Source organism: Cheilinus undulatus, linkage group 12, assembly GCF_018320785.1.
Source record: "Cheilinus undulatus linkage group 12, ASM1832078v1, whole genome shotgun sequence".
Taxonomy (NCBI): Eukaryota; Metazoa; Chordata; class Actinopteri; order Labriformes; family Labridae; genus Cheilinus; species Cheilinus undulatus.
This window is the reverse complement of record NC_054876.1, coordinates 25406116-25420494: the sequence shown is the minus strand read 5'-3', so window position 1 is coordinate 25420494 and position 14379 is coordinate 25406116. Positions and strand designations below refer to the sequence as shown.

The following is a 14379-nucleotide window of genomic DNA, read 5'->3' as shown; positions in this document are numbered from 1 at the left end:
TTTACACCAGCACGAAACAATAAAGACATTCAGAGAGTATTCAGACCCCCTCTTTTTTATTCATTTTTTAATGTTGCAGCCTGATGCTACAGTTGAAAAAAGATCACTGACACAAGTATTCAGACCCTTTGCAACAACACTTGAAATCTGGCTCAGGTGCTTCACATTTCTCTTGGTCTTTGCTGTTGCTGTGTTTACACCTTGATTGGAGTCCACCAGTGCAAAATTAAACTGATTTGTAAAGACACACACCTCTCTATAGAAGGCCTCACAGCTGACAATGCATATCAGAGCAAAAGACAGGATTGTTGCAAGGCACTGATCTATGGAAGGCCACAAAAAAAGTTCTTCTGCACTTAAGGTTCCCAAAATCACAGTTCCATTCTCAAATGGAAGAAGTTTGGCACAACCAGGACTCTTCAAAGCACTGGTGGTCTGCTGAAACTGAGCAATTGGGGGAGAAGGGCCTTTGTTAAAGAGGTGACCAGGAACCCAATGGTTACTCTGCCTGAGCTCCAGAGGTCCTGTGTGTAGATGGGACAAAGTTCCAGAAGGACAACTAACACTGCAGCCTTTCACTGATCAGGGCCTATGGCAGAGTAGCTAGCGGGAAGCATCGCCTCAGTGCAAAACACAGGGAAGTCTGTTTGGATTTTGCAAAAAAAATAAAAAATAAAATAAAAAAAACACCAAAGGACTCTCAGACTGCGAGAAACAAGATTCGCCGTCTGATGAGAAAAAGATTTAACTGTATGGCCTCAATTCTACACATTATTTCTGGAGGGAACCAGGCACCACTCATCACCTGCCCAATGTCATCCCAAAATGAGTATGGGGGTGGAAGCATCATGCTGTGGGGGTGTTTTTCACCGGCAGGGACTGGGAGACTGGTCAAGGTTGAGGGAAAGCTGAATGGAGCAAACTACGGAGATATCCTAAATGAAAACCTGTTCTGAAGTGCTCAGGACCTCAGACTGGGATGAAAGATCCCCTTCCAACATGACAATGATCCTAAGCACCCTCAGTGCAGCAAAACATTTTGGGAGCCTTCCTCAGATCCGTGCATTGTAAAATTTCTAAATTTCTAAAATTCTGTTTTCGCACTGTCGTAATGAGGTACTAAATGTAGATTAATGAGATTAAAAAATGTATCTTTTCGACAGTAGCATCAGGCTGTGACATAAAAATATTGAAAAGTAAAGGGTGTCTGAATACTTTCTGATTGCTCTGTAGTTCATATACTGGATCACAAATAAAAAGTATAAATATTGAATTTTAGCAAAATGTACAGTGCTTAACAAATTTATTAGACCACCTGTCATATTTGTCTCAGAGACCATCCAGCATCATGAAGTGCTTTAATGCGGACTCTCTCATTTTCAGTGAGCTCTCCCCGTTTTACCATTTTTAGCAGGAATGAGGAATTTCAAACTGAATTCACCCTTTTATACCCAAATTTGAGCCGGCTCACTGGGCTTCTCTGAGAAGTCAGAAATGAATCAAGCATAACACCCAACTACTAAAACTCATTTTTCTGTTCAGGAATGCAAGTAAATAACCATAATTTGACATATTAATCAAGAAACAATAATGTGCTTTACTATTTTTTCAGTTTTTTGTAAATCAGTAAATTTGAAAATTCATGGATAACACACTAATTATATTTTAGCATTAAAAATATAATTTGGGCTAAAGAAACCATTGCAGAAACATAAAAAATGATTTTGGTAATTACCAATGCTGTTAATTTAGGGCAGCTGTGGCATAAACCTTACTTTGGGTGGTGGTCTAATAAATTTGTTAAGCACTGTATATCTTCAAGTAAATTGTTTCTAAGTTCATATATCTATGTTTAAGATTATTTTCTAAAGCCCCAAATATTGTGTTTTAGAGGCAAAATATATATGAAAAAATGATCAATTAGAAATGTTTTAGTGCTAAAGAGAAGCAGAAGCCAAGTGGTCAATATTAGCTGCATTAATGTACATTCATATGAAAAAATTCCTGTCATGTTTGGCCACTAACTGCATTTTAACAAGAGAAAAATTAGTAACACTTAAACAGAAGTCAAATGTGAGCTTGAAGCAAAAAAAAAAGAAAAAAAAAAAGAAAAAAAAAAAAAAGAACAAGTTTTTGTCCGCAGCTGGCACTGAAACAAGAGATTAGTGCGGCTCATTTATGTGCATCCAGTAGCAGAGTTTTTACACATTGCTTCCCCAATGCCTATGAATGCCATGAACAATTAACAATTAACCTTTCAGACAATTATAACACATCCATAGAGACAACTGAATGACAGAAATGAAGAGATTGTGGAAGACAGAGGGGAGATAAAATGCACAAATAGACACACAAATTACTTCATCACTTGCATTCCTGACACTCCCAGCTCGAGATTTTGCCGAGGCGATAAGTTCTCACGCAGCTTTCCTGGGATGAAATCTAGTGCTGCAATGAATGCACCAAATGTTTGTACATCCAAGTAGAGGCATAAATGTAGCAAAAGCTCATGATAATAATGTTTCTCTCTATACTAAAATAAAATAAAAATAAAAGTAATAAATCAGAAAGGTATCATGGCAGCAATAACAATCTAATAAAAATTCGTAAGCCACTGGCAATTTGACTCTGACATTGAAAGTTAGTTCTACGTCAATTCTTCGTAGATACAGGACAAACAGGACAGACGAGAAGAGTAGGTGCTGACATGCAAGGCCAGGAGTAGTACTGTAATCCACCAAAAGGCATGTAGATGACGTGCATATAAAGGTCAACAAGAGCTGTACTATTCTACTCTGACCTCAAAATTTGAAGAATAATTGAATTTTCTGCTGCCTAGATGAAGGGAAACATCAAAGTATTTTGTGCAGTAGCTCAGGGATCTGATCTTACGCAACTCAAATGAATGAAAATCTAAGGGACAAAATGTACAAAGTTAATGGATGCTAACTATTGCTATTAGGTGCACTTATATGAGGATGTCGGCGCTAATAAAGAATACGCAGACATGAATATGCAAACCTGATTATAACCTGGCAACAATTGATCAGTTCAAAGCAAGAGAAGCTTCAAAAGATGACACATTTTGTTAAATTCACATACTTGCTTGAATCTAACATTAGTTTGGAGTGTTGTGAATCATGTCAGTAGTGTAAGCAGGTAGAACAGTTCAGGTCAGGTGTTTCAGACCAACCTTCGACGGCTCTCTTGAAGAACACTTTGCAGCTGCCACAGGTCACGACCCCGTAGTGGCATCCTGAGGCCTCGTCTGAACACACCAAACAGATCTTGTGTGTCTGACCGCCGGGCTTGGATTGGGTAGAGGTGTTAGAGCTGCTGGTCTCTGCTGCTCTTTGTGTTGAGCTGCAAAAAGAGAAAAAGAGATGGAAAAGTGAGGACATTATGTAAAGGAGTGTGCGTAAAGCTGCATGTTATCGTAAAAGATAATGTTGGTCAAGGCAGGACGGCAGCTAAGGGCCGGTATTCGGACAGAAAGCAAACAAAAATGCCACTTTTTCTTTCACTGATATAACTCCAACATACATATGAAAACACAGTGTGGACAGAGGCTTGAACATTTGAAGTAAAGGAGTTAATGAATAAGCCTGTGTTCTATAGTTTATACATATAATCACATAATTCACATATAATCCATGTCCCTCTATGAAAACCATTTAACACATGTAGAGTGCCTACAAAAAAGTACACACCCCCTTGGATGTTTAACCCCTTTATTGATTTAATAAACCAGTCATGGCCAATATGATTTGGCTTTTTGAAAAAAACAAACAAACAAACAAACAAACAAACAAAAAAAAAACTTGTGTCAAAGTGAAGATTTCTACAAAGGGGATGTTCAGTACCTTGGAAATGGTTTTGCATTCATCCCCTGACTTGTGCTTTTCAATAAATGTTTCTTTGAGTTGCTTGGAGTGTTCTTATTGTCCTTGTGTTGTAATGGTAGATAGGAATACTGATTAACCAGTGATTGGATCTTTATACTACAATCACTGGAGACACATTCACTGAATTCAGGTGTTCCCCTTTTCACTCATATGAGACGACTTGCTAACTAACATTATTCTGATTGTCTATTTATGCCTAGCAATTGCTTCCTTACTATACATTATCATTCTCCTAAGTGGTTCCAAACATTTCCTGCTGAAATATCTGACAACAAAAGAGGGGTGTAACTATGAAAACACCACAGACTTAAATTAAAGTGACTTTCCCTGACACAGAATGTGATACAAATCTTTAAATTGGAAATGACTGGCAGGGAGGTTGTCCTCAGATGAACTCCTCTGACTTAACCTGTAATATGTCTGATGGTTTGTTTCTTTAATTGGCTCACTGACCTTTTTCCCATCTATGTTTAATGTGCCAACAAGTTAGATGTACTAGATCAAGCCTATCAAAAGAGACAGCTCTCCTAAGCTCTAAATCTCCCTCCAAGTCTCCAATGACTGTACATATTAAAGCCACGTTTGAATCTCTAGAGAAACTTACATGCACACATGTTGAGTTGTCATTATCATCCACTGTCTATAATTACCCTTCAAGTTACTGAGATGCTTGAACTGCAGCGTGAAGCTCAACTAGACACAGACACCAATTTGTCAGATGTATGGCAGGCTGAGTGTCAGCATTTGCACTGAGGGAATGTCAGGTTTAAGACGTGTGTTTTAGTCAAACAGGATCCAGACTAGTGTTAGACTGATACTGCTGTGTAATCCATGACAGGAATTCTACCGCATTAGAAGGGCTTAAATCTGCTCTCCCTTATTTGTTTTGGCAGCACACTTGTTGGAATGTATATAGGCATTATATAACAGCATTGGCTTGCACAGCTTGATAATGACTTTACATTCAGGCCTATAAATACCTTAGCCCTGGTTTGCATCATTATTCCACCTAATGATGCATTGTACTGATTTCCTTGCTTTGCTTTCAAACTTAGCAGCCATGTTTGCAAGACAGGAGTGGAGAGGGAATATAAATGAAACTTTTCAGTGGGAATATAGTGTGTATCTCTCTGTAAGCCAGTGTATTTGTCTCTCTAAACAAGCATGACCTAAACTGGCTGGGCCCTGATGGTCGCTGGAAAGACGACACTAGCTTATTCAAGTTGGAGTCAGTCCAAAGGGGGAGGTGGTGAATCTTCAGCAAAGGAGTTCAACTTCAGCAACACTGAATTAAAAGATCCTTATCAGCACATGAAGAGAGGATTGGGCTTGTTGGCTGTTATCTCTGAAAATACAGGCCCACTGTTTTTTTTAAGATGGCGTTATTATGATTAATCAGTTAATTTGCTGAAAATTAAATCAACTGAATTAGAGACTATATACTGTATGGCTCAATTTTTATGTCAGTGACAGCCATGGGTTTCATTCTGAAACTCATCAATGGATGTCACTGAATTGAGCCTCTTGGAGAACTACAACTGCTCGCAGTCACATCATCACCGTGAAGGCTATCCACAACTCTTGTTATTAGGCCTGGCTGATTATCGGGGCCAATAAAAGGCAATTGATCAGTTATCTGTATCTGCAGTTTATTTTACTGATCCCTGATAACATTAATGATTTCATCACAGAAAGTGTGCTGCTTTGGTTCAGCTGTGAGGTGAGTCTTCCCTTCTGGTTTTGTTTTTCACTCTCCACTAAGGATGTTCCAAGGCAGCTATTTCCCTATTTGGCTAAGCACTCATTTAAAACCGTTAAATTAATCACTGGGTCACTGTGTCAGTGGGTACATGGTGTGAGCCCGTTAGGCTGGCTAAAGTTAGCAGCTAGCATTGCCAGCCTTCATTCTCCTTTGCAGATTAATGTGATTAATTTGCTTGCTTAAAAAAGTTCTAAAAGAGCATTTTCATGGGGTTTAAGGCCCCTGTTGATTAAAAATGATAGTCAAACACAATACTATATGATTGGCTAGACATCACACAAGTGTTAGCCAATCAACACTGAGGCCTGGGTGCCACTGATAAAGTCAGTGTATGGCTTCCAGTTTTGCTTGGTTGTGTTCCTAGGCGAATAATTTCACATCAGATTACTGCAGGTTAAAACTTCATTTAGCCTACTACACTAAAAACAGGTAAACATAATATGTAAAAAAACTTCACACCATATCGAGCATAACCTAACACAGCCTCTGGACAACTTTATCCCCATTGTCTTAATCAAAATAGTGCTAAACTGTGCTGTTACTATGACATGCTATCTATGCTATCAGTTCACAGCTGTTTACATTAGGGTATGGGGCAATGTGGCCGCAAAGTAGTAATCATTAAGAACATCTACAGGAGCTACTTGTGCCAGGCAGCTGCAATACAGTTTAGATAGAGTTTTACCAGAAGTAGTTTTACCAGAAGCATGGGCCTAAACTGATTAAAAAAAAAAAAAAAAAAGTTATAAGAATAGGTTTAACTAACTCATAATTTTGGTGCTGACTACCACAGGGTCTAAATGTAAGTTTTAGTTTTGCTGCTGCTATTGTGTTGGTCTGCGCCATTTCTCTTATCAACAGAGCTAGTACTAAACTGTTCATTTTGCTTTGTTTATTTATTTGTATGCAATTTTTCTGTTGTCACATCAAGCACATTTGTCTTCTATAATAAAGGCAATATTGGTTGTTAATTTTGGTTATTGGCAGTCTCATGAACAACAAGTAATTGGTATCTGTGTCGGCAAAAACAAAACTAAACTAAATTGGTCTACTGCTAACTCATATCTTTCATGAAATCAAAACACGCAAATTATGAAAATTCACCCCCCCTAGTGTGTGTGCCAATACAGACATGAACTAATCAGACCAAAATTATTTTTTGAATTAGGCCTGAAACATATTCATTTTTGCTATATGACTGGGCATTTTAACATGGATGTGGTTGTGACTTTTAGGGCTTTTGAAGTCCTCCTCCAGTGGACACTTAAGGAACTGTATTTTTTTGTGCTCAATGTGCTGAAGGTTGCCACTTGGTTCCATAGGTTAATGCACACATTTCTTTTCCTTATTCTTCTAAAATGTGTTTAACAATGTGGACCATGTTCCATATTTGTGCCAAAACTGAGCCTCTTAAATGCCCTCATTTCCAACATTTCTCCATACCCCTCTTGAATGCAAATTAAATCCAGAAAGGAACTTTTTCATATCTCAATTGGCACCAATTAATCTTCTTTGAGCAAAGAGGTATAGTGAGTTTCAATTAAATGCAACAGAATGGCCTTTTTTAAGGCTGCCCATAGCGGTGGGGGGGCTTTCTGGGGACCAGCTAAATGGGGAGGCTCACAGGTGTCAGGAAAAACATGGTCCATTGTAAAGTTAAGCTGTGATAACCATATTTTACATTTACCCAAAGAATAACTACCCTTATCAAAGCAATTTTGTTTATTTATACTGTAGTACAACATGGCATTTTCAAAATGTAAACTTAATTTTTCAAAACAGAATTACATTTTCAGTTGAAATATTAACAATGGTCACACTGATCTAAAACATTTGGAAAGTAATGTTACACTTTATAGCTAAGCCACCATGTGCAAAAACTTCAGGATACATGAGAATAAAGCAAAAGGGTTAGGGTTAGCACCAGTACTACTTATCCAACACACATGCATTGATATCATCAAAAAATCACAACTGGGGAGGGCACACTCACTGGGCCCAGTTAATTCTGAGTGCAGACCTGGCCTTTATACACAGATCTCTATCTCCCAATAAAGGATGTAGACAAATCAGTTTCATCATGCTGGTACTTTTTGTAAAATAAAGAACTTTCACCTTAGTCAAACAGGTAAAATGTAGTCATACTGATAAAAAAAAAAGAGCTGCTTGTCTTTCTTTAAAAAATGCTTTAAATTCAGACTGAGACAGTTTAGAGAGGTTAAAGAGAATTAAAGTAGCAAAAATGACAAAACCGGCTGCGTAAGGTGAAAATAAAGGTTCACTCAAACAACATATGTACAACTCAACAACTCCATAACAGTTGTTTGCACTTAGCATGACACTGAAATGAAATAAAGCTGTTCGACCTGATCCTTTTTTACACACTATGTTTGGACTTTATCTGCAACTCTAGCACTCAGTTAATCCTGGCAGAAGTTTTCTATCATGTTCCGCCCCTAACTTTGGAAAGTCAGTCTGGCAGTAGTAGTGTATTAATAAACATCTTCATGATGTTAAGAGGAGTATGATATCCTGCTTGTGTGCTCATCTTTCTGGCTCTCTTATTACTTGTCCACTTCAAGTAGCCATGGCTGAATTTGAGTGAAGATGCTGTGAACACCAATTACAGAGCCATGCTTGACCTACGATGGCTCTCCTTGGATTGCTCAGCTACCGGAAAAAAGACAGACTGCCAGCAAAGCAGGAGATCACATGGCACAAAGCAAGCAAGTGAATCAAGTGCAGGTATTTAAACGGTAAATGTATAATTAATGTGACATTTTTTAAGATTGTTCTAGTCTTTGACTGAAGTCTCTCTCCTACTTTAGAGTTGAGATTGTGTCATTTATTTCATATTTAAAAATGTTTAAGTTAAAACAAAATGACCACAGGGTGGTGTTTGAATAAAACATTTATAACCCCTTACTTCTGCTCCAACTCCTATGCTCCTCCCCTGAGCCAACAAGTGTGGCGCTGAGCCATGCAGCGCAGATTCAAGCCTCATTAGGAACGCCTCCATACTGGACCAGAGAGGAATAAACATGCACTTTCTCGGTCCCCCTCTTGCTCAAACACACTTGCAGACGCAGAAAAAAATATCTTATATATGCAGATAAACATAAGGAAGAAACATGGACTAATGTATGCAAAAGATGAAGAGTTAATATAAAAAAAAGGAACACTCCTGCATGCACACATACAAACAGCATGCATTTTGCAGCACTTTGCTGCTCTTCCTCCTCCCACACAGGGCGCACACACATTAATTTGTGTCTCTGTTATTTAACAGAGGCTTTAAATAAGCCAAATGAAACAATGATTTATACACGCTGGACAGACAGCATTGACATCTAGAGACATGCCAGCAAACATTTCTTCTATTATTTGTGCATCTATCTCATAACCTCTCATTCCAAGTGCTAACACATGCAAACAATGTGTGTCAATACAGAGAGGCTGTGAAGTGGAGAAATATTGGAGGGCCTCGGCAACAAGACAGAAGAACAGACACTATAAATTAAAAGCAATCCTGCAGAAAACAGGCTGTGCAGCCTCTAATATTTTACTAAGGCAGCACAATCTTTCTCCATCTTCACACAGATAGTGTAAGTGTGCAGTGCACTGAGAGGAAGTATTGATGTCAGTATTCAATGCATTGGTTTTTACAGTATTGATTTTAGTCACTAAAACATACCGACTGTTAAAGTAATCTATGTCAAGTTATCATCAAACCAGAGCAGCTATAAGAGTCATAAATGGGCTATACATTTTCCTAACACCATAACGTTACATGATGAGGTGGTGGAAAAGACAGGGTCAGCCCCGATGACAGTCCACAACAAACACAGCGCCTGTAGCAACCACTGAACTGGGCTAACCCGCTCTGTCACTGGGGAATCGTATACCAAGGAAATACAGTGGGAACTCACGGAGGATTGTTTTTCCATTTAGGATCAAAGCCGTTTCAGGGGAATGTGTGGGACCAGAAAGAACGAGATGTGTTGGAGGAGTGCCGTGGGTTACTTTGAGCGGAGGAATGTCGGAAATGAGAGCATTTACAACGCAGAGTTTTGACGCAAATATGGACCGTGGTCGGCAGTGCAAAACACTTTTAATAGGAATAAGGGAAAAGAAATGTGTGCATTAATGGTTTATAACTCTGCTTTAGGAGAAAAGTCTTACTGTTCTTGGTAGTGAAATACACCCTACATTTTTTATGATAACTGTTCTTAAAGGCTCACATATTACTAACAATCCAGCTTGAAATACGTACGGTGATTAACACATCAGTTCTCCTGATGTCAGTCTATTCATTCTGCTTATGACCCTGATTTCTGTTTTTGGTACAGAGAGCCTGAGTGGGCCGAAATTAAGCATACTGAATTTTTTTTCACCACACATTCTTTACAGTTCAGTGGGAAAAAATAGTTTAATCCCCTTTTTTTGGTTTAAAATTTGCACATAACTAACATCCTCCATCCTCCTACTCTGAATGCGTTCACTGAAAGGTTTTCCTTTATTAGAGACCCATGGAGAAGTGGATGTACACCTTATTCAAGAGACAAAATCTGGCATATACACATTCTTGTACCCTCAGTTCCACATGCAGATAGAAACATTTGATTTAAGGAGAGGACAGGGCTCATATTTTTTAGAATGTGTGTGCATGTTTTTTGTCAACATATCAATTCATTGATATTAGAATGCAAAAAAGACACGAGTTCTTCTCAGTAGCTTTGTGCAACCCACAAACATAATTAATAACAAACAAACATAATACTGATCTGCACCTTTAAATGCAGTAGTTTAATCAATCAGCATTTACAGTCTATCCCCCTAAAGAAAACACGTTAATATATTTGGAAAAAAAACAAACAAAAAAACAAACAAACAAACAAAAAAAAAATTACTAGTAGTGGGGCCACTTTCATATACCTCACCTTGATATTAAAGTATGTAAAACAAATCTAATACAGATTAAGCTATGCTAGGAATTGCTCTGTTGAGGGCCATATTTATTATTTCTGGGGGGCCATAGTTGGGACACCCTTGCAACAGAAGACAAGATAAACATTAATAAAGGGATTCAACTAACTGTGACGTGAAGGTTTAAGCTTAAGCTTATTATAAGGACCCTTTAGACATAGCATACAGTTAAAGAACACTGAGCTGATGCATATTATATTTACAGGAAACAATGCAGTAGTAGTCAACAGCTACTATGTTTCTAAGAAATGTATGCATTTGTGGGATTGTTACATTAAAAGCTGCAGATCAGTATTACAGTTGTTTTTTTTTTTTGTTTTGTTTTGTTTTGTTTTGTTTTTTTGTGGGCTGTAACCATGTTGGTGGGTGTTACAAGCATAATCAGTCTTGGCCTAAACCAGCCCTGTCTCAACACATCTTAGGGTGCCCTCTGGCATCTTTAAGGGTGTTTTTTCATCTTTGAAGTGTTATTAAATCCTCAAACCACCCTTTTTCAGCTGGAAAGGGATGCATATTGCAAAGGAAGAACCTTACGCACGAAGAACAAGAGAATAGACTTCTTGCCTACTTTCCATGCGTGGTTATCAGCCAAAATGGACAGAAAAACGATAAATAGAAAAACAGTTTATCTTGTTGTAGCAAATGTGTACATCCACATTGGTAGGATATGATTGAAATCTTGATGACCTTGGCGAAAGCCATGAGCTCAAAAAGATGTTCTCTAAACTCAAAATAACTCAGAAACAACACATCTTCAACTTGATACGAAGATGCAGGCTGTTTGTATTGAAGTGGCGCTGCTGAGTGTCTCTGCTCTGAAGCCATCTTCTTTAGGCTTAGATATAAGCAATTAACATTTGAATCTTACAATCATAATTTTATTATTTGGGCTTAAAGCCTCTCATTTTATCATAGACACACACTATATGAGGGTAAAAAGCAAGGTGGCCAGATGGAGAAGCGTGATTTGTCACTTCAGAGAACGCGTCTCCACTGCTCTAGAGCAACTAACAATTTAATGTTATGCTAAAACACATGACAGCCAATCACTGAAAATATACATCTAAGTTAAAACATTTAAAAGAATCCACCAGTTTTTCTTTTTATATGCAATGGATGTGTAGATTAGAAAACAGGCAACTTAGATGTTAAAAAGTCCTCAACAATGTTAGACTTTACACAAATCTCTTTATTTGCATAATATTTTTTTATAAATCTTATAAAAATGAACATAAAGTCATTTCAATACAATGCAGCCCCAGTCCAAACATATTCTGTTGACTGATTTCTAAATCTAAGTGTAGGATTTCAAGGATTTACTGTACTTTTCCTTCCCGCCTTTTACTACTCTCACTTCTATCTCTTTCCATCGTGTTCACCTCTCTCTCACCCACTCAATAACTCTCTGCTGTTGTCCTCCCTCATTGCTCATTTCCACTCTTCTTCTTCCTTCTCCTTTCCCTCGCCGCGCCTCGTCTGTAAGGGTTATATAATATTCTACATTTTACTGCTGCTGCATGGGGCTGACTCCTCCTCTCCCTCCCCCTCCCTCTCCTTGTATTCAGCCTCTCAGCCAATCAGGTATCACTACTGGCAGGAGGTACAGAGAAGGTCAGGCGAGTCATGGGATTATCCAACTCACCTACCCGGAGACAAGCATACACAGAGTGTATGTGTGTTTTCCTGTTTGTGTGTCACCAATAGAGAGCTTGAATGTGTACGAGTGCATGCGTGTGTTTGTGTGCAATGATTTGGTCTTTGAATTAGTGAGTTGAGCCTTCGGGTGCAACATAGGGGCACAGCTATAAAGCTACCTTTGTATAAGAAATCATCATGTGATTTTGTGATGGCTCCCAGTTTTCTCCTCTCTTTCACCCACCCGCCTGCCCCAACTCACATCTCAGTGACTGATTCTCCCACACAGTGCTGTCACTTCAGTTATCACTTCTACCCATACTTTTCTATCCAGATGAATAACTCTAAAAGCTTCACTGCTGATCTCTTTGTGGGTCGTGGTGCTTTTTTTTCCTTTGATTTTCTAATACCACTAGAACTTATCGAATCATATCTCATCATGTAACCTTGTATGGCATAGAATCATACGCTGTCGCATTGTATTTAATGTTGCTGTCATGACGACATGCTGTAATGCACTTTTAATCAGTCAAAGAGGTGAGATTTCTCTGTCGGACACTCTCACGAATACTTTATCACAAACGCCATCTATTTTGAAATCAAAGTGCTATAATTTGCCAGTTATCATATTTCCAGTTTTAGATTCCTTTTTTTTCTAATTCAACAAAGTAGTTAGTTAGTTAGTTAGTTAGTTGAAGTAGTTACACAAACAATAGCTAGCTTTAGCTTCATAAAGTTAAAATGGCTATAATAGCTACGTAATTACTGCTACTACATAAGCAAATGTAGCTACATTAGCTTTAGCAACATGAGTTTTAGCAAACTCAGCTAAAGCTAACTAAGCTATACTACAGGCCAAAAATGTAGCAGCAACTTCAAGTATCTGTTCAGAATGACTTCCTTAAAATCACTATGAATTCTATGGATTTTTGGGTGTATTTACTGCATAACCAGACATTACTTTCATTGATATTAGGGCTGAACGATTTGCAAAAATAATCTAATTGCAATTTTTTCCCCCAAATATTATGATTGCGATTTTATATGTGATTATACTTGGGTTAATGTTATGTATTTTTTGACAAATTCAAGTAATAAATAATTCCATAAATAAGACAGTTTGTATTGAAAACAATTAAATTATTTCCAAAGCAATTAATCCATAGTAGCATGAATCTGAATGTGGGAATGCAAGCTATAAAGGAGGCAGCTAGGGTGGAGGAGTTGAGGATGGCTGACCAGCTGATTGCAGCTGGGGTATGACTTTTGTGAAGTAACGCTAGGCTTCATCAGTTTTAGATAGAATGAGCTAACGTTTTTTCATATTGTAAATGTGATGTCATTTGCTTTGTTTAAGGGCGTTATCATTTTTATGTCAATCATTCTGATGACTGAAAAGTTACCTAAAACACAAAAAGGAGGGATTTTGTAAACCCTTATAAAAAAAATACTTGAATGTTTGACAATATGCATAAAATTTCTTCCACTGCAACAAACAATTTAATAAACAGGTATTTTGACACATTTCAAGTTAAAGAAATATTGCAACTTCTGCAATTTGAAAATTGCAGCAGGACATTCTGCGATTTAATCTAATTTGTAATTAATTGCCCCGCTCTAATTGAGATGAACTATTTTCCTCACTTTACCTTTAGGTATTGATGTTACATAATTTGAGAAACATGTAACTAAACTTGTGCAATCATGTTTTTATGATTTAAGAAATATTTTAACAATGAGATCAGTTTTAAATTTTGAAGACACAGAAACAGTTTTTCATGCTTTTATATTCTCATGCCTAGAGTATTGTAACAGCGTTTATACTTACCTGAGCAAAAAAGATATTCACCGCCTGCAGTTGCTTCAGAACTCAGCAGCCAGGCTTTTAACTAAAAGTAGAAGATCTGAACCCATCACTCCAATTTCATCTTCTCTTCACTGGCTCCCAGTATGTTGCAGAATTGTTTTTAAGATTTTTACTGATAACTTTTAAAGCTCTTAATCGCCTGCCTCATACCTACATTTTAGATATTTTAACCCTTTATGAGCCAGCACATACCCTGAGATCCTAGGGCAGGGGTCTCTCAGCTG

The 14379-nt window shown here is 37.8% G+C and overlaps 1 protein-coding gene across 2 annotated transcripts in view; it reads right to left on the bottom strand.

The window, feature by feature from the left end:
* LOC121518770 (glucocorticoid receptor-like) overlaps positions 1 to 14379 on the bottom strand; it is a 109893-nt gene that overhangs the window by 42666 nt on the left and 52848 nt on the right. For both annotated transcript variants that reach the window (XM_041801356.1, XM_041801357.1), the window contains exon 3: positions 3194 to 3363. In XM_041801356.1, the coding sequence (XP_041657290.1) occupies positions 3194 to 3363 (170 nt within the window). The remainder of the gene's footprint in view (positions 1 to 3193; positions 3364 to 14379) is intronic.